Raw genomic sequence first — 22,898 nt, forward strand, 5'->3', positions numbered from 1 at the left:
GTTTTCTTCTGACTTCCATACACATGGGTACCCTACATGTATGAATACATGCACATAATTCTGTATGTATATGCACACAAAGTTAACTGATGAAAAATACTTTTTAATAAAATTTCCTTTGAAATATGTGGTGCTGAAGTTCCATAATAATATATAGTTACTAGGAAGACATGTTCCCAATAGTAGATAATTTTAATTTAAAGTTTATACATAGTGGCATAAATACTCTACAGTTATGCCCATTTTCTTATGCTTCTCTTAGATTTCATCTTACACATTACAAGACACTGCTTTGTCAGCTCATCCTTTATTTCTCAGGTTCATAGTCTGTTGTCAGTCTTCTTTCTTGACTTAGAAATATGCTCCATTTCATCTATTTTTTTTAATACAAAACCAAATGCAGCATCACAGATCCCTGCCTAATGGCTTTGCTCCTGCTGTTTTTACATTTGAGTCTTTGCTCCTGGGAAGCCAGTTATTTAATCTGTGGATTTTACCTCATTTCTCCTGTTTTGTTTTTCACCTCCCACCCAGTTTTATTACCGTTGGACAGTTGAAATATTCAGAAAGGACTTTTAGCCTGTTTTGTATGTTTTTGTGTTTTTCAGAGCATTGAATGAAATGTGGAAATGTCAAAATCTACTCCGACATCAAGTAAAGGATTTGCTTGATTTAATTAAACAACCAAAAGTAAGCTAAATTTTAAAGAAAAAGTTTAGATAGCTTGTATTATAATTATTACCATATTATAGCTTAGTATCTTTATAACCTTACTTAGAATTAATAGTCTGGTAAATTTATGGTATTATGTGGTGGTATTCTGTTTGTCTATAAGATTGAGAACAATCTCACATGTTTTTCTTAGTACTATCTTAGGTTTTTTTTTTTTTTTTTTGGTTTTGTTTTGTTTTTAGTGTCTTTGAACTAGAAATTGCCAGGTAGCTTTTGTTGTATGGCCCTTGAGCCCTGGAACTACCACCCAGCACTAGACCTAACATTATGAGCCACCATGCCTACCTTGTTCTGTGGGCTTTAGAAATCAAATTCAGGTTCTGGTACTTGCACAACAAGCACTTTGCTAACTGAATTACTTTACCAGCTCCTGAAATTGTGGTATTCATCCAGTAAATACTTATTTTATTTAGGGACATTTAGAGTGACTTTAAGTTCCTTCCCTATCTGAAAATAGTGCCTGTGAAATGTGTTTATCTTAAAAAAATGTATCTGGTCATTTTGAATTACATTCAAGGAAAACAAATTAGTTATTTTTTTATTGTATTATTAGCTCAAAAGTTTTTGCTGTTTACACTCTTCAGTCACATGCACCTCCTGTGTGTAGGATGAAAGCAAATGGCACAGTGTTGTTTCATCCAGGGGGAAAATTTCAGAGTTGCTTGCAAAGTGTTTGTCATTTAGCAGATACTGTCTTAGTGATTATTGTGACTCGCCTTGTGGTGTGAAGATTTAAAACACTAAGGGATTTTGTACCACTTGTTTGCATCGCTCAGGTTCATATTGAAAGGTGTTTGTGCTTTGTCTTAAATAGGCTAATTGTAACCGTTTTTGTTTTATTGTTTTTTTCTTCTGTTTGTTTTTCAAGAAAAGGTTTCTTCCCACCCCCATCTCCCTAGTCCTTTTTATAAGACTGGGTCTTACTATGTAGCCCTTACTGGCCTGAAACTCAGCAAGTAGATTGGGCTAGTTTGGAACTCACAGATACCTTCCTGCTTCAGCATCCTAAGTGCTGGGATTAAAGGCGTGCATAACCACGCCTAGCACCGTATTATTTTCATTGAACATAAGTTACTCTTTCATCTATGGTCATTAAGTACCTCAAACCTGTTGGGATTTGTTTTCCTCAGTAAGATACACTTAACATTACTTTAGTGTTACCATGCTGGAAGTCAACATGCTTCTGTTAGAAGCATCTGGAAGTGCTTCTCTTTTGTTACCCAGCTTTTTATTAATTTACCTTGGACGTAGAGGTACAAATGTGCAAACATTTTACCGAAGTATGGTATGTCCTTGTATTCACTGGGTAACATTAGTCTTGATTTTAGGAACTATTGAAATTGTGATAGGATCCAGGCCGTATGTTAGGAGCTTAAAGTGTTGAGTGACTCGGGTGAAATGGCAAACAAGCACGCCTGCTTGCGAAACTCTCACTGTGGAGCTGTTCTTTGCCTATTGCTAGAAACTTAGCATGGTCACATGACTTACGTACTTTTAACTCTACCCATTTACTTAGGATTTAAAATATCTAAAGAAAGATACAGCCATGGTCTGGAGAGTTGTTGAAGATGCCTGTGTATTCTTAGTGATTTTTAATTGTGCATTTTTGTATGTGATTTACAGACAGATGCCAGTGTCAAGGCCATATTTTCTAAAGTGATGGTTATTACAAGTAAGTGTTTTAAATCTTTATAAAATTTAAGAGTTAATTGAAGGTTTTATATAATTTAAATAATTTTAATTTTACATTGTAATTATCTAGGAAATCATTAGTGTTTTTGCTTGCTATACAGTAGACCCTTCCTTCTTTCCTTGATTTTCTATTCTGTGTGTTATCAGGCTTTTAAAATTTTTCTTTACATAAGAAAAGCTTAAGAAAGAATTTAATATACATGTTATTTTTGAGAATTAAGTCGTTACACAAGGTCAGCTGTAAGCATTGAGTCTGCATCATTCCCTTGGCTGATGTCAGCCTCTGGCATTAGCGGCTTTTCTCCTCACCTGGTCACTGTGTGCAGCTTGTTGACAGGAGAGCTGGGAACACCTGGTGGAGTGGGTGTGCCTTGAAGAAGTCTTAAGCTGAGCTAAACACTGCAGCTGCCTTAGAGAGAACAGTAATTTAGTGACCATCACTGGGTTGCTCTCTTGAATTCCACTTTGAAGAGAGCATTCAGAACTAAGGTCCCACTGAGTTGTCTCAGCCAGCTTTTCCAGGGAGCATTCTAGCTTCTGGTCTGGTCCTCTGCAATTGGCTGTGGGCACTGTCCTCTTGACATCATTCTTTGTTGTTTTTACTTCTTTTTTTTTAAATATTCACTTTTCTTCTAGAAAGTACAATCTTCTCTAGATTTTGTTTCCAGATATGCTAGTATCTTGCAGGTGTTACTGGTGTAGAGAAAATGCATTTATAAGATGCTGATTTTGTTTTTTGTTTTTTGTTTTTTTTTTTTTTTTTTTTTTGGGGTGGTGTTTTCTCCTTTCCTTCTTCTCACCATCCTTTATTTTCCTAAAGAACAGGCCTTAATATGATGCCTATCCATAGTAGATGGGCTCTTAAATTATTTACAAACACTATAAGTTCTCAAAACTGTTAAATTCCAGTGAATTATTAGTAAATTTTGGAACATAATTTATACTTTTAACAGCTTGTTCCCAATACTCTTATGCTTATGTTTTACTTTAAAAATTATGCAGATGTTTATATTTTACAAGTCACTGTGTTTATTTACTTTTGAGACAGACTCTCACTATATAGCCCTGGTCACTGTGTAGACCAGGCTGGCCTTGAATTCAGAGATTCATCTGTCTTTGGCTTCCAAATGTAGGCCTCTCTTTTTTAAATGCTAGTTTTTTTCTTGTATATAGAGACATCGAAGGGCTATATAGTAAGTATTTCATATGATTAGTACAGGACAGTATTCTTACTAAAGGCAGTGATCATTTTTGCTGAGAGTTAAGTAATGCTCAGACTTAAGGATTTCAGAGACTTTTACATTTTCTGTTACATTTAAGATAGTTATAATTTCTTTTATTAGTTATGCTAGTCTAGTTTTTTCTAAGTAATTAAATTGCCAGAAAAAGCAGAACCAGTTAAGATCACCATTTTCTTAGCTCCTCTAAGAGCTGTGACGCACACAATAGAGGAGTGTTGTGATGAGTTCTACAGACTGATCCTTTCTTGCCAACAGTGACTTATGGAGCAGTCACCAGGGAAAGCATGCTCAGTGCCTTTCAGCACCACATGCTGTGTGCCCTGTGGATAATCTGGGGATTGTTTCAACAGTGCACAAGGAGACATAGGAGAATGTAATGAACTGTCTCTCCTAGGGATTTTTGCAGGAAAGTGTGAGCAACGTCTAAGGAACAGGATGTTGCTTAGGTTGCCACTCCGTCAGATGCTGTCAAGATCTCTTTAGAAAGGCTCAACCTTTCCTGTGGACATCTTTTAACTCTGATGCTTGTTTTGTATTTTCTCCAGAGCAGATTCTCTCTCTCTCTCTCTTTTTTTTTTTTTTTGTAGATAAAGATTATTAATTAGAAATGCAAAATAGAATGCATTTTTAAAATCAGTTTGAGAAATTATGAAACTTTATTTTGTTTTAAGGAAATTTGCCAGATCCTGGTAAGGCCCAGGACTTCATGAAGAAATTTACACAAGTGTTGGAAGATGATGAGAAAATACGGAAACAGTTGGAAGCCCTTGTTAGTCCCACATGCTCCTGCAAGCAGGCTGAAGGCTGTGTGGTAAGGGGACAGCAGGGAGAGCCCATATTTGGATATCCATGAGTGGACATGCATAGAACTCTTTTAGTACATATACCTCGTTTTTACAAAAGAAACTTATGCTTATTTCAGTTTACGAAATGTTAAAATCAGATAAATCATAATCCTTCTTCAGAGAGAGTTGCCATTAATACATTTCATTTCCATCAGTTTTTATAGTGTTAATTTCATATCTGCGCTCTAGCTTGGTGAGTACTAACATTTATGGGTCATTCTCACAACTCCTCCCTCTTTTCTTTCCTTTGGAGTGGGGTCTTGCTGCCCCCCCCTTAGGTTTGTGCTAAACTCCTGCTGTAGTTTCCCATGAAACTGACATTTTCTGGCTTCTGGCTTTCCTGAACACTTTCATAACTAAATGTTTTTAAAAGCTCTTGATTTCTACAGATTATTAGAAGACTTAATTACTTGGTTAATGGTATAGTTTTAATGCCTTTAACATGTATCTCTCAATCGTAATCTTGTCTACTGATTGTTAGAAACAAAACCCAAGTAAAAACAAAACATAGTTTGATATGAATTGTGTGTTTTAGTTGCTTAGATTCTGACCACCTTTCTTCTTAAGTTTTTTTAATCATTCATACTTCTTTTGTGAGTTGAATGTTTAAAATTTTTGCCTATTTTTATAGAATAGTTTTTTTTATCTTTTAACTAGTTAATTTGTAACATGTCACTATTAAGTTGCAAATAATTTTCTGTCAGCCTTCACTTTGTGATGTCTATTTTTTTATATCATGATTTCAATTTTTACCTAGCTATGGATAAAATATTTACTTGTTGGGTTTTGCTTTTGGTGCCTTGATCATAAAATTTCATTCCATTGCAAGCTCCAACAGTTAGTATTAATTATCAGCTAGATCTGTAAGATAGTCTCTGAACAAGTCTGTGAAGAGTTATCTAATTGTATTACTTGAGGTAGGAAGACCTACCCTTCTGTGGGCAGCACCATTCCCTGGGGAGGGCATCCTGAACTGTATGTATATGGAGAAAGAGCTGAGCTCCTGTGCATAGATTCATTGTTCTCAGTTCCCTCAAGCTCAGCTGTGTCCTCTCTGCTGTGACTATGTAACTTAGGAACTGTTAGCCCAAATAGTGTTTTTTGTTTTTTTTTAACTCTATCTCCTGATATACACTTTAGAAAAAAAGATGATTCTTGGCTCTTTCCCAGGTGGGCAGAATGAGAATCTTCAGAATGAAATCTAGGAATTTCGTTTCTTAACAATTCGCTTTGATAATATTTCTTGGTGAAGTTTGTCTTTCCGATTCTGGTTTTACTCTTATATTTGTATTCTTTTGAATTATTTTTTGATGTATGACATAAGATTGGAATCTAACCTTGTTTTTACTCAAAATAGTGTTCTGCTTTTTTTATATTGCATAATGTGCGTCTTACTTACTTGAAATGTTTATAATGATGTACATCTTATTTACTTGGAATGTACTCAATTCTTAATCTAGATTTTTTTAAGCGTGGCTATAGAATTTTGTTTTTCAGCATTAGAATTTCAGAATGTTATATGATTTTTAACATCTTAAAATGGTATGCTTAAATATATTTTTATAAATATTTACAAATCTGCATTTCAGCGTGAAATAACTAAGAAGTTGGGCAACCCTAAACAGCCTACAAATCCTTTCTTGGAAATGATCAAGTTTCTCTTGGAGAGGATAGCTCCTGTTCACATAGATACTGAATCCATCAGGTATTTGTACTTAAAAACATTAAACCTCCTCATGTTCCCATTGTGTCAATCACAGCGTATCAGCCACAAGTCACTAAGTCGGCTGCTCATTTGTATAAACATGTGCGGTCACCTGTACTGTGTGTTTGTGTAGCTTGCACTTATTCATACTCAGTGGGCTAGCTTTTCTTTTTTCACTCTATTACTTTACTATCTCTCGGTGGTACTGTTTTATCTAGGAAGGAAGCATAGCTAAGATTTTGCTTTTATGGAAATGGGAGAAAGAGAATCGTAGGCATTGAGGTTATCATAAGCCAGAGTAACTGAATAGGAATACAGGGTGTGTTTTTGAAGCTAAATGTCATCTGTTACGTTATAGTATAGAGAGACATGAGTGCTGTGTGCCTGGGATTAGATGTGGATGGTATTAACACTGAGCTTTAGGGCTCTCATTTACCCTTTTATCCTTTGGAAACCACGGATTGAGGTTGGGAGTGGAGGAGGGAGATTACTTAAGGCTTTGTTGTGGTGGTCTGTGAATAGATACTAGTAGGATGGAAGAGAAAGAACGTATTTGAGGAAAGTATAAAGGAATCGGGATACAAGCTTTCAAGTCCACATAATGAATCCTGATACCTTGAAGAGCATAAAAAGAGGCTCCACCCCCCTCCTTTTTTTTTTTCCTAAGTAGATGAGACAACATGTAAGCATTGTTTGGACATCGCAAAATTTTTTTTACTTTTCCCTTTTCTTTCTTCTCTTTCTGTGTGTCTTGTATTTAAGTTCTTACGTAGCCCAAATTGTCCTTGAATTCACCATACATGTAGTTGAGGATGATCCTAAATTCCTGAAAAAGCAACCAAACCTGGTTGTGGTTTTTGTTTTTATCAGATAACATTGAATTTGAAATAAAATTATGAGATTGACTGCTATGCTGAAATTGAATAGAAAATGAAAAATAATATGCACAGATATAGAAACTCCTACAGTTTCTGGGAATTGGAGAGATGTAAGAAATCCTGGTTGTTCTAGGTTTTTAATGGTGAACGTTTTCACAAGTAAGGTATGTGCTAAGAGCTGACAGACTGAGGACCAAGAAAAGCCCTTTGCTTTCAGCAATCAGGGGCTTAAAAGTTATCCAGAAGGTGTGTGAGAACACAAAGAGCAACAAGTAGCAGTTTCTGCTTAGAATAACTCTGGAAGACTTGTAGTATTTCTCATGGTAACTTTATGGAATAGGAACTGTCTTATAGGTTTAGAACAATGGCAGTTATCAGAGAGATACTGTATTAGTCCCTTCAGACCCTCTGGTTGTCTAGACAGTGCCTTTTAGTTTCTGCATTTTATAGATGGGTGAATAGTGATACCTCTAACTTATTTTTATTACAACTGATAAACATTTAAGTAAGGAGAAAAATTTTACCAAACATTTCTTGGCTAATCGTATGTCTTTGAGGGAATTCTTTTATTTTTCTGTGGACACCTGAGAGGAACATTTTTGTTTTTTGTTAATTGACTACAAGAATGTTAAGGCTATGATCTCAATGTTTTATTCTAAGTCTATTAATAAATAGTAAATTACATAATTGTTTTTGGCTTTTGAGTTCTTTTTGACTTAGGTGTACTAAGTAATTTTTGTTTTCTACATTCTCATCTGTAATTGGTCTAGAATTTAATGAGGGCATAAGGATTCTTCTGTTAACATTGTATATGATAGTTGGTTGAATTAATCATTTATTGAAGAAATTGATCCATTTCCATTTTTTGAAGTGTTTCTTCTTTGTTGGACAAATTTTTGTATGTTTTCCGTGGGACTCATGTTGATTTCCCTGAGGTATTCCTGGCAGATTTGTTTCACAGAGGAAGCCTTTTGCTCCTCCTTCCCACACCGTTTGACAACAGGCATGCATTGGTTCTCCAAATGGGCAGGAGTGTGCATTGGTTCTGACTTTCTGTTCCCCCAGGACATGAGAATTCTGTCAGCAACTTGTATTCCTAGATATTTTATGTAGTTTGTCTTCTCAGTGTAAATACTCTCTGTGCTTTTTAGCTGATTTTTACTGATGGAGAAAATCACTTGTTCTGAGAACTTTGTTTGAATCACCTCACGGATCTATTTTTTTATCTTTGGCTAAGTTCTTAGGTTACATACAAAGCATGTTTCGTTACATACAGCACACTTGCCATTTGTTCCTTCAACACTGTAGTAGAGTTAAAGGTACTTTTCCAATTTTTTGTTTTTCTGGCTGATGCTTCCCGAGACTGTGTGTATGATTGCTCGTGTTCCTCTGTTACATTCTTTGTCTGTCATTCTGTCTCTGACTTGCTGTGTAGTTCTTTTTAGATGTTACTGTTAATATGTGTGTGTTTACTTATTTGTGGCCTTCCTACCATTATTATAGAACAAAATAAAAGTTAAAAAATTTAATCTATAGAAGAATCATGGTACTGTTGGCAGTATGATTCAGGTTGGAGATTTTTATTTGGGTAATTGGAGGTATGAAACTAGGGGGAAGTCATTGTGTGGAAACTTAAAAGAGAAAACAATATGTAAATGAAAATATTTGAGAGAAATAAACTTTTTTTAAATGTGGACATGATTGTATATGTGTATGTATGTAGAGTGGTATGTATGCAGAGTCCCATGTGTAGAGGTCAGGACTTCTTACGGGATTGAATCTTTCCTACCTTATGTGTCTTGTGAATCATACTCAAGTAACCAGGGTGGATGGCAAAGACTGGTAAACCCTGAGCCATCTTGTCAGCCAAAAATAGACTTCATATGTAAGAAAAATTTTAATTCTTATTAGAGAGACAGATTTACTTTATTCCATTGATTGATACTAAATTTGAGCATAAAATATTTTTGAAGAAACAATTCTACTAAATATTTTAGGGAACGTTTCATAAACTTTTATTTTGGCATGTTTTATATCCATAGTGTTACTTTATTACTTGATGCTTGTAAAAAGAACAACTGTGCACTGGTATGAATGATTTGATTGCTATAAGTCAGTGTCAGTGTATTACTAATGCGTGTTCATAGTAAGATAAGCCTGTTTCTAAAGCTGAGAAACATTGCTGCTTTTCCTATGGTCTCTTTTACAAGGTTTTGTTGTACCTGTTACAATTTTAGCAATAGGTCTGTGATTTCTGACTCTTAGATCTTTGTCTGACAGAGTATTATGTAGTAAATAGTTGTAGAACGCTACCCCTTCTACTGAAAAGACAGTTTTTATTTATTAAAGGTACAGATGGCATTCAAAAAGAGCAAATCATGTAACATTTTGGTTTTATTTGAATAGGTAAAGGAAGAGAGCATACTTTGAAAAAATATTTTACTATAATTTGTTTTATAATAATGTTTAGAAAACAGCCATACAAAAATATTGTGTACTGTGTAGCTATTTAATATTAGGTACTTTTCTCAGATACCGATAACATATTATAGTTCAAAGAAATAACACTTTTGTTTTCTTATCATCTTTTAGTGCTCTTATCAAGCAAGTGAATAAGTCAATAGATGGGACGGCAGATGATGAAGATGAGGGCGTTCCAACTGATCAAGCTATCAGGGCAGGCCTTGAGCTGCTGAAGGTAAACACTTGTCCGAACTTAAGTATTGGAGTAGACAACCAGGTTTTTGTGCTTGTTTTTAAAGGCCTCTATGCAGCTTCGACTAGTCTGAGACTTGGTATGTAGGCACAGATGTACTTGGCTTGCTTTCCAAATTCTGACATTGGGGCTTAGATCACTTATTCCTAAGATTTCTTTCTTAATGGTGTATAGTCTAGTGAGAAGGTGTCTTGGTTTTAAAAATCATAATCAAATGGAAATTTCTCCATGTTTCAGTTTCTGTTATCAAACTTAATGTAAGTTTAGAGGGGTACACTGAAAACTCAGTGACGATAGAGGGTGCTGCTCAGAGTGAGCCTTTGGATGACTGCATGCATGTCACCATATTGTTGACAATGTAACAGTATTAATAGAGTCTTTAGGAGCCTTTCACTCATAAACATAGATTTTAAAGTTTCGTTTTAATTAGTTTTATTTAATTAAGATGTAGTTTTATTTAGCTTGCAACCATGCTGATTAGTTTATTTTCTTTTTGTTCTTTGTTTTTGTTGTTAAAGATAAGTATTTCTTAGTGACACAATTTTTAAGAGTGTTGGTTTTCAGCTGTTACTGATACAGGCTGAGAGGTTGGAGCATTAGTTGCCTCTGAGCACTTCTTCCCGTGTAGTAGATACACTGACAGTGTCTCATGGAGGGTACAGCATATCACACAGAATTGCTCAGCTTATGCTAGCTCCTAGCAAGAAAGTTAAGTGTGAAATGGTGACTATTCCACTTTGGAATATCATATCATTGCTGATTTCTTACTGTTGCCTATTTAGAGTTTCCAAGTTTTATTCATATTAACAGTGCTAAAATAAAATTTTTGTGCAATATTTTTTATAAGCCAGAGAACAAGGACCTTTGAATTTCTTGGAGATATACACATATAATTAAAAATTTTGTAGATACAATTTTTTATATATAAATCTATATATTCTTTATAAAGAAATTTATATATAAAACACCCTTTTTATTGAATTTTACAGAGAAAATTTCCTTATGTGCCATTCTTAGTATTGGAATGTGCCAATCTCTATTTACTGTTTATAAACAGTAAATAGTATTGGTTGCTGGGAATTGAATTCAGGACCTTTGGAAGAACAGTCAGTATTCTTACCTGATGAACCATCTCTCCAGCACCTCTACCATCACTTTTAAATATAACCTCACACATTCTCAGGGCACCAACAAAATAGACAAGTTGCTAGACTTTACACAGCTGCCTTTCTTTAGGGCAGTTCCCAGTAGAACCCTGGTCTATTACTGTCAGCCTTTTGGTCCCTCCACTCCCACCCCAAGCTCCCACTGGAATCACTTAGAAAAGTCCAGCCAAAGAAAGCACTCGAGCCTTTTTCTAGCCACTTTTCCTAGTTCCTCTATAAACCAGCCTCAAAGGCTTCTGAGCTACCTGATCAGATGTAGTCATGGTACCAGTTTTCAGTACCCATTTCTGTTTCATCTAGCCTGTCATCACCATGATACAATACCTGAGAAAAACCAAGGACTTAACTTGGCTCATAGATGAAGAGACTTTACCTCATGGTCACTTGTCTTTATCGTCTGTCCCGTGATGGGGCAGAAATATCATAGAGGGAGTACACAGTAGGTGCTTATCTTATGACAGCCAGAACTCAGAACAGAGTGAAAGAGTTATGTCCTTCAAAGAAATGCCCCTAGTTACCTACATTTTATATTCAAACCATATGAAACTATAAACTATGTTTACTCAGATTATATTGAATATTCAAAGTGCTTTTTTTAAGATTTATTTATTTTATGTATATGAATATACTATAGCTGTCTTCAGACACACCAGATCCCATTACAGATGGTTGTGAGCTACCATGTGATTCCTGGGAATTGAACTCAGGACCTCTAGAAGAGCAGTAGTGCTCTTAACCACTGAGCCATCTCTCCAGCCCTCAAAGTGCTTTATTATTATTAGTTTCTTGAGTGATTTTTATCTTTGCCATCACATTTATCATATATTTCCCTGAACTTTGTATTTATTTTATTGAACTTTTAGCTTTCTTATTTGCATCTTTGTTAATAGTGTTGTTTATTCTGATTATTTACAAATCTTTGAAATAAGACTCTATAATTTTTTTTATTGTTTGGTATTTTTACATTTTATATTCAAATTTCATTATCCTACACTTTTAATCCTATAATGGGGCAGAGAAGACAGGTCAGTGAGTGATGTGCTTGCTTTATAAGCATGAAGACCTGGGTTTGGATCCCCAGTGTAAAAGAGACAGAGGCAGAGAGGTCCTGGGGACTTGTTTGCCAGTTCCGCTGGCTGAAACTGAACATTGAATGCAGTGGGATACCCGACTTGGAAAGGTGGGGGAGTTATAGAGAAAGATGCCCAAAGTGACCTCTGACCACCACATGCTCACAGACAGATGAACACACTCATATATTTCACACGCATGCATGCACACATGCACGACCTAAGTTTTTTTTTAAAATTTGTTTAAATATGGCCTGTTCTAAAAGGATATGCCAAGAAATGTTTGTTATGATTTTTCTCCTACTAGGTATGTGTTTCTCTTGGGGTTATTAATTTTCTATTACCTGTTTTTTATTTGTTTTGTTTTGAGACCAGGTCTTGTTATGTAAGTAGACCAGACTTGCTTCAGTATCATAGAAATCTATCTTTCTCCTGATAGAAATTGTACTATTTCTAGTATGTACTTTGCATGTGTATTACGATCATGAAAAGATTAACAGGTAGTGTTTCTAAACCCTTTGTAGGTGCTTTCTTTTACACACCCTATCTCATTTCATTCTGCTGAGACGTTTGAATCCCTTCTGGCTTGTCTGAAGATGGATGATGAAAAGGTGGCAGAAGCTGCCCTACAAATTTTCAAGAACACAGGAAGCAAAATTGAAGAGGATTTCCCTCACATCAGATCGTGAGTTTGGCTTTTTCTGATAAATATTTTGGTTATACTGTTTCTAGAGAAATTAAGTTTTGAGGAAAATTATGTTAGTTCTTTTTGACTGCATGAAGACTTTCCTTTCTTGTGAGAAAACATTTGGTATTTTTGGTTTGTAAGATGGAAGACAAGTATGTTACATCTTTCTGATGTTTCAGTGTTACTTAGAAACTTAAAAGCCATTTCATCAAAAGTAGTTCTGGTATACAAGCACAGGATGGACAGTTCACATGGATTTAAGACACACTGAGGAATGTCAGAGGTGTTAATTTAGTATTGGTGTGCATGTGCGTGTGTAGTCTTTTGAATATTGTAATATAAAACATGTTACAGGTATATAACACAGTCCTACAGGACAAGTGATTATGGAGAGATCTAATCAAACTCTAAAGGAGATGCCTAATAGGCAAAAGGGGGCAATAAAAAAAACCCCAAAGATAGATAACATAGTGCTTTATTAACCTTAAAACTTTTAAATGCTAATGAACAAAACAACACAGCTTCTGAAAGACATTAGATTATGGAAAAAAACTGCTAAACCAAACCAGCCTGTTTATATTAAAAATATTCTGACATCAGAATAGAAAATGGAAAATGTATTATACTGGGGAAGGGGTTATGCCTATGTTTCCATAGGAAAAGAAAAGCTGTGGGTTACTTTCAAGTTGATAAAGATGAGACATGACAAAAGGAGACCTCCAGAAGACCTTGGTGACAGAGAAGAAAAGGGAGACTAACACAGTTAACAAATATGTGGTGTGTGTGTGTGTGTGTGTGTGTGTCTGTGTATAATGATGTTTATATCTCTATATGTGGAGACAGCTCTAGAACTGGCTGAGACTAAAATGTTTGTACATAGCCAATAACATTAATTGGGTACAAATTTCTCATAACTTGTTATTACATACCATTCTTTAAGATGTCATATATACAAAATTATATTATAGTTTGATTATATGACCAAACTAACCTCTGAAGAAAGAAAATATTCTTTCTTCATTGGTCTTCATTAACCAATCTGGACACCCTACACACTCCATGTGAATGTCTTTACAAACCTATATGATGCTTGTTAATTTTATGTGCTATAAAAGAAAAAAAAAAAAAAAAAAAAAAAGACAGCCCTAAAAAGATCCACACTCTGAGATGCTGAGATTCTAGGACCTTCCATTCCAGCTCTGTTTGATTCTACTTCAAGTACATCAAAGCTGCTTTTTTTAAAGACTTGCCTCCAAAACTTTTCCAGAACAGCTAGCTTGCCTATCTAGCATTTCATACTCTCCTAGTCAGGATGTTAGCTAGGCAGTGAACTTTTTCAGCACATGATGACTGGAAAGCAAATGATGCCAGCTAGCTTTCCTTTGACAAATCCAATTTTTCTATTTACTCTTGGGCCCCCAGAAGAGAATTCTTCACCCCAATTCAGCTAGAAGGAGACAAAAGAAGATAACCATTCCATTTCTTTATGTTGGGGTCGATGGATATGATTATTTTTTGTATTATAGATATGTTGTCATTTAATGGATACTTTACAAATGTAGCTTTGTGTAGCTTTGGACAGAGAGGGAACTAGAGACTTTAAATTTAGGGATTTCTGCCTTTCCTTTCCTTTCTCTATCTTTTATTCTTAGGGAAAGGAAAGGAAGAAGAGAAAGGGGGGCTATAGTATATCATAGAAGTTAGAGAAATAGACAAATAGAAATAGGTTAGCAAATTTACTCTTAAACAAAATATTACATAGATATATCTTACATTGGTAGAAATCTTTATAATTGATACAAAGTTGAAGTTATAGTCTCTTACATTGGTACAGAATTTATTTGATACAAATAAGGTTTTCATTGGTATGAATATTTTATTGATACAAAATGTGGATTAATATTGTTACTTTCATATAGGCATTGTGCCTATACACCACATTGAAGAATACAAGGCTTAGACTCAGCCCTATAACTGCAATTATAAACTGTTTTCAAATGACTAAGCAATACAAGGTAAGGGCCAGATAGCAAACTCATGGTTCTGAGTAATTAAACGAGTGTTTTTGAGATAATTCAACTAGACATGGCCGAGAGTAGTCAAGGCCTAACAGTTCAGATATACTTTGCATGAATAGATAATCTTCAAAGGCGTCAGAAGTCCACAGAGTATGTTTATGGACATTTTTTATTAGAGCATTTGATTAGAGACCTGTCCACTCCCTACAGCACCCCTTTTTGGATTCTAAGAAGAAAATAAGCATCAATAGAGTTGCTCCAATTGTGACTAGACAGTCACTAGGGAAGAATTGCCTCAATTCATCTACAGACAAAATACTGTCCAGAGAAAGGACAAACTATGCAGAATAGTTTACTGATAATCTCTGCCAAGACAGGGTAATCAGACATTTTAAACTTCTGCATTACAAAGATCTGTCAGCTGATCCTGGGCTAGAAGGCTGAAGACTGATGCTCCAACATCAGTGAGGTATGAGGGACTGTCCAGATGATCAGTGGTCTCTATATATTGGCTAAGTTTTGGAGGCTATGTTTTGTGCTTCTCATAATTTAAGGTAATAATCATTTTTGGATTTCTGACGTGGTTGAAGACTGGTAGTCTCATAGCCAACCCAAGCTGTTCAGCATTGAGAAAGATAATCTTGAAAGGTTGGCTTTTAGATGATATGCAATCTAAAACCAAGATAGAAGTCAGGTGTAGAATTATAGTCTTTTAGGATAGATGGCAGAGTGCTTTATTTAATGGACAAAATTGATGGACTGGTTGTTAAGTGTATCTTATACTTCATAAATTGTAGAATGGTAATTGTTGTACTTGGTTTATAGCTGAGGGAAAAGAACTTTTTAACTGGACAAAAACGGGGAAATTTTGTGGATTGCCCTAGTACCGTTTGTATTTTGATGCTAATTCTGCTTCCCTAAGAAGGGCTGCCTACTCATGTACTCAGGTGATTTCAGTAGAATATTCTCTCCATTTTAACTTGTAAAATGAAGGCTAAAGCTGGCGATTGGGCAGGGGAACTGAAGGTAGAGCTAAAAAGTTTTAGGGGAAGGTGAGTGGAGGGGAGGCTGTCAATGGAGGTGGAAGGAAGATGGAGCTGAAGCATGTGGCCTAGAGAAACTGCAAGTTATAAGGGATCTCACAGCTGGGGAAATAGAGTCGTGTAGTGGTAGATCCTCCCAGTCTAGGTGCATTGCATATATTCATATTAATTGAGTTGTGTTTTCTTTGCATGGGTTTATTTGGGTTAGAGAGGTTACTACAACAATCAGTGATGGGGGAGGGGAGAAATCTACCCAAATTTAACCTGGTAAGCCATTGAGTTTATTGGGATTATTTATAACCGTGTGGGTGAAAGGTTATTTACAGGAGCTCCAGTGATTCAAAGGCAATTGCTTTTTCAAAGCCTGTGTGGGAGACAGCTGATACCTTACGGACCTGGAGCTTCCTGCCCCACTTGTGTGTAGTGCCACTGGGGAGGCTCCCCACAATGTTCTCTGCTTTCACAGCCCTGTGGAGGGCTCTCAGGAGTGTTAAGTAAATCTTCAGACTTTATAGAGCCTGGGAAACTTGATTATCATCTTGATCCTTATAAGTTCCCTAAGACATAGGAGCCCCCAGTCTCCCTCTTCTCTCCAGGAGAAAAGGATTCAGCTCTGGAAAAATCTTGACACTACAGCTGGGGTGGTGACAGTGTTTCTTTACTTCATGCTGGTTTTGGAATGTCATTATGTCCTGGTCAGTTTTGCAAGATAACTTTACTGGCTCTAAGATTCTGGTTGTTAGTAAAACATGCTTTTCTGACAGATTTTGTAGGACAGTCTGGTGAATTCCTGTGTGTTGCTTTTGTGGGTTGGTCTTTGTCTCCTATAAAAGTAAATAACGATCTTTGTTTTACACTTTCTGTTTCTTAACTCTGATGTGTTCTGAAGAACTTCTCTATTATGTTGATCTGCCATATATAAATACCTCTTTGTGCTGGGATGCTCATTTTGTTAGGTTTGGGAATTTTTTTTACAATTTTAATGAATAGATTCTCTAGGCCTTTACTTTTTATTGACTTCTCCTGCATCTGATCATCTCCATGTTCTTGGAAGTTCTTAGTAGATTTCAGACTGGATCAAATGGCTGAGGTGCCCATTAACATATCAAAGTGGACCTGGCCCCCTTTGCAGCCAGTTCTCCTTGCTGCCCTCATTCCCTAACAGTACTGGGTCCTCCTGGCTGCCATAGCCTTCCCTCTACCATGAAGTCTCCAGCCCAGGGAGCTGGGCTGCTCTTCCCTATATTATCCAACCTTTTTGGTTACTGGCCCTCCTTGTACCTTTGACTTCCTGGCCTCCTGGCTGCTGTACCTTCTTTTACTCACCCGGCTCCCACCTTCTCTTCACATGGCCCAATCTGGTCATGTTCACTCTCCACTCTCCCAGATGTTCCTGCCTCTGTTGAGGCTTTCCCGCATACCTACAATAAACTGTCTCTTCCACCATGCCTAGGAACAGTCATGTTCTTTTCCTCTTTATTTCTTTTTCCATTCAATTGTCAAGGTCATTTTTTTTTTCTTTTAATGTTTAACTGTAGTATTTTCTTATCGTTGTAACCATCTCTAGTGAAGTTCTTTGATCTCTGTGGTCTAGCCTAGTATGAATTTTTCTGTTTTGATTTTTGTTTATTCCTGAGACTTTTGTTTCCTATATTTCTGAACCTTTCCCCCCTGCCCAGAATTCTAGTTTCTTTTCTGACTTTCTCTAAACTTTTCACCTGTTCTGCTGGCTTTCTCTTCCAGGCCCTGCACTGATTGATTAACTGCACTCACCAGCTTCCATCCTCTTTGAAGTCATTGATATCTTTTACAAGTAAACCTAGAAATTCTTTTGATCTTAGAATCCTTTGAATTGAGTGGTGGGATTATGATCTTTTTGAGGACTCTTGTTGGTTTTTTTTTTTTTTAAATGCTGTGTGTGTGTGTGTGTGTGTGTGTTTCTGAGTTACGATTGACACATCTATTGTTTTGGCTCTCTTGTAATCTAGGGATCCATTTAGTGAGCAGCTTTTTTTTGAAAGGTCACTCCTTAATGTTACTCAGAGAGGGCAAAGCAAACTGCTGTTACAACTACACCAACCCAAACAAGATGGAGAAAGATTTGAAATGACATACCATCAGTGACATAAAATAGCACAATTGATTTAAAATGTGCAACAGGTTAAAATTATTTAAGCAAACATAGATTAGCAAATGATTGGGTTTAAGGAAGTAGCCAGGAAAGGGAGGATTAGAACAGAAGTAGAGGTAATTGAAAGAAAAAAGCCAGGCATGGTAGAACATGCCCTTCATCATAGTACTTGGGAGGCAGAAGCTGGTGGATTTCTGAGTTTGAAGTTAGTCTGGTCTACTCTAGCAAGCTCCAGGACATCCAGAGCTATATAGGAAGACCCTGCCTGCACAGGTTCAAGCCAGATGGGGTCCCAGCCCTAGGATGAAGAACCTATCTGTAATTGATACCTGTTGCAAAGAAAAAAAATGAGTTTCCTCCAATGAAGTCTCACTGGGTATGTTGACTTCACTGTAGGACACATGCCCAGGAGAAGTCAGAAGGTAAAATAAATTCATTGGTATGTGTATAAACTTTTTTTTCTTTCATTTTGCTCTGTTTGCACATTTTTGTCCTATGGATCTTATGCTTGTATATTTTGGTTTTTGTGTCTATGTGTGTATGTGTTGCTAGTTTTTTGAAGAGAAAGAGAAAAATACTATAAAAATTGGAAAGGATATGATCAAAATACATTATGTAAAAAAGTAGTGTAGTAATGAAGAGGAAGGCACAAAATATTAATAAACAAAAAGGAAAGAAGATTGCTCAATAATGAAAAGTAGCACAAATGATAAGTATAAGAAAAGAAATAAAGTTTAAAAAGGCTAAAATTTTACTTTTCAGAATAATAAGCTAAAGCAAAATAGTACTAAAATACAGTGGGAAGGGGGAAAGAAAGGAAATAAATGAAAAAGGGAGAAGAAGACATTATTCACAAACAGTGGGAAACTAGGAACAAGTATAGATAAATGTCAGAATGGAAAAACAGAAAGTCAAAGAACCTTTTAAAATATGGAATAAAAGATTATTAACAATATAGTAAAATAAACAGAGGAAAAAGTTTCCCCAAACATGTTGGAATGGCTTCTTATATTACACAAATAGGGATGTCTGCCAGTGCCATCGTAACTGCAGTCATCTCCCTTTGTATGGTAGGTTATAGTCTGGACTAAGCAGATTATCCCAGTTCACTTATACTGGAGTCTAATCTTTAACTTGTTGGTATCTGTTCCCTTTTTCTTGAGATGAATATAGGTTGAGTTGTTTATCTGCATAAGGAAAATTTATCAGTGACTATACCACTGAAGAAAATGATGCCCCTTCCCTGGCAACCATTTATTAACTGCCTATAGCTGCTTGGATGGGTAGGGCCTTCTGAGAACCCTTTTTCCACATGATGGAATACCATCTTGTGTAGGTAGCCATACCTGCTGTGGTTTCATGAGTGCACAGACAAGTCGAGAAGACGGTATTTGACAGACTCCTCCATCCCCTCTCACTTACGTTCTGTTGTCCCCTCTTCTGTAGTGCTCACTGAACCTTAGAGAGGGTGATCAAGATGGCTGAGTACTCATTTGACAAATTGTGAATTTCTGTATTAACTGTTCCCTCTACTAACAGCAGTTTCTCTGACCATGGTTGAGACAGTACTAATTTTGGGATATAAACAAATTGTTCTTTTTTTTATTTATTGCTTTTCTTTGAATTGTTTTTTAGAGCTTTGCTTCCTGTACTACATCACAAATCCAAGAAAGGACCACCTCGTCAGGCAAAATATGCCATCCATTGTATTCATGCCATATTTTCTAGTAAAGAGACCCAGTTTGCACAGATATTTGAGGTAATGAAATATTTGATTTCTTAAAAAATAAATACTGACTTTGAAGAATATTGTCATTTAGAGATATATTGTGTACCGTCAGCATGTGAATCAGTAAAGTCAGCATCAGAGTAGTTAAAATAGGAAAACTGGCTTTTTATAGGTTTAAGACTACTTCAGGTTCAGAACTCAAACCCTGCATGATACTATTTGATATTGCTGTATGTATTAGGTCTTGGGGATTTTTCACTGAGTGCTTATTGTATATAATTATAGTTACTGATAGTATTACTCTGTCAGTTTACAAGTTTAACAGTTTGAAATTTGAGTGTAATTCATTCCATTTGGTACTGTAAATAAGTTTAGATTTAATGGCCAACTGCTAATATGAAGAGTGTATTTTTAATGTTTCATAACTATTTTCTCTACATGTTAAATAACTTTCACCTTGAATAGTGTTTTATTGTAGCCAACTATGAGAATAGTCTGCATTATTATTAGAACAAAGTAGCAGAAAAGTCTGTTAAAAATGGTTATAATATTTATGTCTTTGAATGGAAGTCAAAGCAGTTTGGAGATCACATTAAACCTCCTACCTAAATATTCTGACATTTTATCTCTGAGGTACAAACTTTAATTGTTATTTCATCATATTTTTATATATCATGTTAAAATATCTAGTAAGTTACACTCTCATCTTTCAAATAGCACTTTATCAAATACTTTATTTGAATTTCTAAGCACTTAATGATGTCTATTTTTATTTTTAAAGATGACTTTATTAATTAGTAGGATAGTTTTTGGTTTTATTGATTATTTTTAAATGTTAGTCACTTTGAGAATAATATTGATATAACTTGGCTTTGTAAAAATTTTTTGCTGCGTTACAATTGTCATAATGTGGAAGGCTTGCTGGCTTTCTGAGAAAATACTTCCTAGTGGTGGTTGGCTTTTTTGCAGTTGCTAGTATTCCATGATCTGGCCATTTATTTATTTTTTTTCAAAAAGAATTTAATTAATATATTGTGGGAAAGTATCTAATAATAATAATGATGATGATGATGATAATAATAAGTAAAATATTTATGCAACCTTGTTTTTGTTTATTATGTGACCAACAGAGTGACAGGTATAAACACATTGGAAGTATTGAGGGAAATGACCAGGAAATGACAGGTCAACTCACCTTGCTTCCAGTGAAAACTCATATTGCTCTAGAATGTCAGGAAAGCATAGTTTATGTTGTTTAGTGTTGGACCATAGAACCCACATTTGCTTTTTGTGTATGTGTTGCTGTGTGTGTGTTTCCACTTAGTGTATGCCTTTGTGTGTGTGTTTACATGTGTCCTGCTTATAGAGACAAGAGATCAACACTGTATATAATCCTCAACTGCTTTGCAACATTACTTTTTTTTTTGCAACATTACTTGCTGAATCTGGAGCTCATTCATTCAGCTAGGCTATCTGGCCAGATAACCCCAGGGCTTCTTCTGTCTCTGCTTCCCAGCACTGGAATCACAGATGCACTGAGCCTTTTATTTATGTAGGATTGAGGGAGGGTCCATACTCAGTTTTTTTCCCCCAGGTTTTAATGTTTTATTTCCTATCACTTTTCTTTCTTTCTTTTTTTTTAATTGAGCAACTTTATTTTAAAAAACAAAGATAAATGTACAAATTTTAAGCATTTTTGCATAAAAGTATACAAATACATTTTTGTCAGTGCTTGGATTTTTTTTTTAAGGTTTGATAGTATGCATTAAGATCTTACTAGTCCATACTCAGTTTTTATACATGTGTATTAAGCACATGCCCACTGAGCCAGTTTCCAAAGCCATCACATATTTTCATTAAAACGAAGCCTTGGTGTTTTAGCTGGGAGACTTCCTCCTGTGCTCGGCAGTTATTTACTTTGCACAGGCACCAGTTGTCAGTTAGTAATAGACTTTGCCAGAGATGCTTTATTTCATACACAAGTGCATATATAAAAATGCACACACATTTGTGTCCCCCCCTCCCTTAACACAGTCATTCTACCAATTTTCCTATTTTTAAGCTTTAACAACACTCTTCAATTATCATTCAACTTGAATATGACATCTTTAGTTGTAACAAAATACTTACTAATGGGTTGGTTTTATATCATATGAAAAATAGTTTTGTTATGGAATTTAGTACTTGATGCTGTAATTTTTCAAAACACCAAAGTTTAGTTAACTACACAGAGGAAAAATTTATTTTACTATGGAAAATTCAAGTTTGGTGTTTCAGTATTCAAAAGGCATAGGGACACATACTCTTTCTGATTAGTGGTTCTTTGTGTTCCAACTGGAGCCTGCCCACTGGACCTAAGTCAGGTAGATAGAACAATAGAGAAGGCATGGTGCCTCAGAGTGGGCAGGTGTGGCCTACCTCCATTTCATTCCCTCATCCATGACCAGATAGCACAAGGCAGAATCTTGATGCTTAGGAAGAAGGAGCAGAGTGGATATTGATTAGCCCTAGTCGTCTTTGATGTTCATAGTCATAAGATATATACTATATAATAAGATTTGTGTTGAAATGTTTCCTTACCCATTTCTAAAATGTGAGTTGGGCAAAACCGAAAATGCTTAATTTTAATGTCTTCCAAATGTTGGTGAATTGTAGAGTCTACACTTAAGCTTAAGTTGCTACTTACAGAGTCTACACTTCTGTAGTGTTTAGAATTCAGAGGTGAAATACATGAGCAGTGTTATTTGTGTATATAGAGAGTTAAATCTATTTCCTTTGCCTCATTTTCAGCCTCTGCATAAAAGCCTAGACCCAAGCAACCTGGAACACCTTATAACCCCTCTGGTCACTATTGGTCATATTGCTCTTCTTGCCCCTGATCAGTTCGCTGCTCCTCTGAAGTCTTTGGTAGCAACTTTCATTGTGAAGGACCTTCTCATGAATGACCGGGTAAGTTGTGCTTTTAGCTTGTTATCTTCGTAGTGTTTGTTCTGCGGTTTAGATTAAAGAGATGTGAAATGCCAAATAGCACTTCTACTTGGTTGCTTTCATTTAAGGGCATTTGATCTGAAGTAGACCCTTTGGGAGTTGGAAAATAACACCCAATTGAGGCTATTTCAGTTTTTATGAAATTAAATTATAAATTATATAAGGACATGGAGTTTTGATTAAGTGGCAGACTTTTGGGAAGGAGACAAAATATATAGCTTGGGCAGGTCTTGTAATCCTCCTGTTTCAGTCTTCT

General features: G+C 35.7%; 1 protein-coding gene across 7 annotated transcripts in view; it reads left to right on the top strand.

Moving 5' to 3' along the window:
• PDS5B (PDS5 cohesin associated factor B) overlaps positions 1-22,898 on the top strand; it is a 124,254-nt gene that overhangs the window by 74,788 nt on the left and 26,568 nt on the right. For all 7 annotated transcript variants that reach the window (XM_080941348.1, XM_080941350.1, XM_080941353.1 and 4 more), the window contains exons 14-21: positions 609-690; positions 2,356-2,404; positions 4,337-4,476; positions 6,100-6,215; positions 9,686-9,791; positions 12,570-12,730; positions 19,561-19,684; positions 22,445-22,603. In XM_080941348.1, coding sequence (XP_080797474.1) covers positions 609-690; positions 2,356-2,404; positions 4,337-4,476; positions 6,100-6,215; positions 9,686-9,791; positions 12,570-12,730; positions 19,561-19,684; positions 22,445-22,603 — 937 coding nt within the window. The remainder of the gene's footprint in view (positions 1-608; positions 691-2,355; positions 2,405-4,336; positions 4,477-6,099; positions 6,216-9,685; positions 9,792-12,569; positions 12,731-19,560; positions 19,685-22,444; positions 22,604-22,898) is intronic.

This window comes from Micromys minutus (genome assembly GCF_963924665.1).
Source record: "Micromys minutus genome assembly, chromosome: 29".
In the NCBI taxonomy this organism is placed as follows: Eukaryota; Metazoa; Chordata; class Mammalia; order Rodentia; family Muridae; genus Micromys; species Micromys minutus.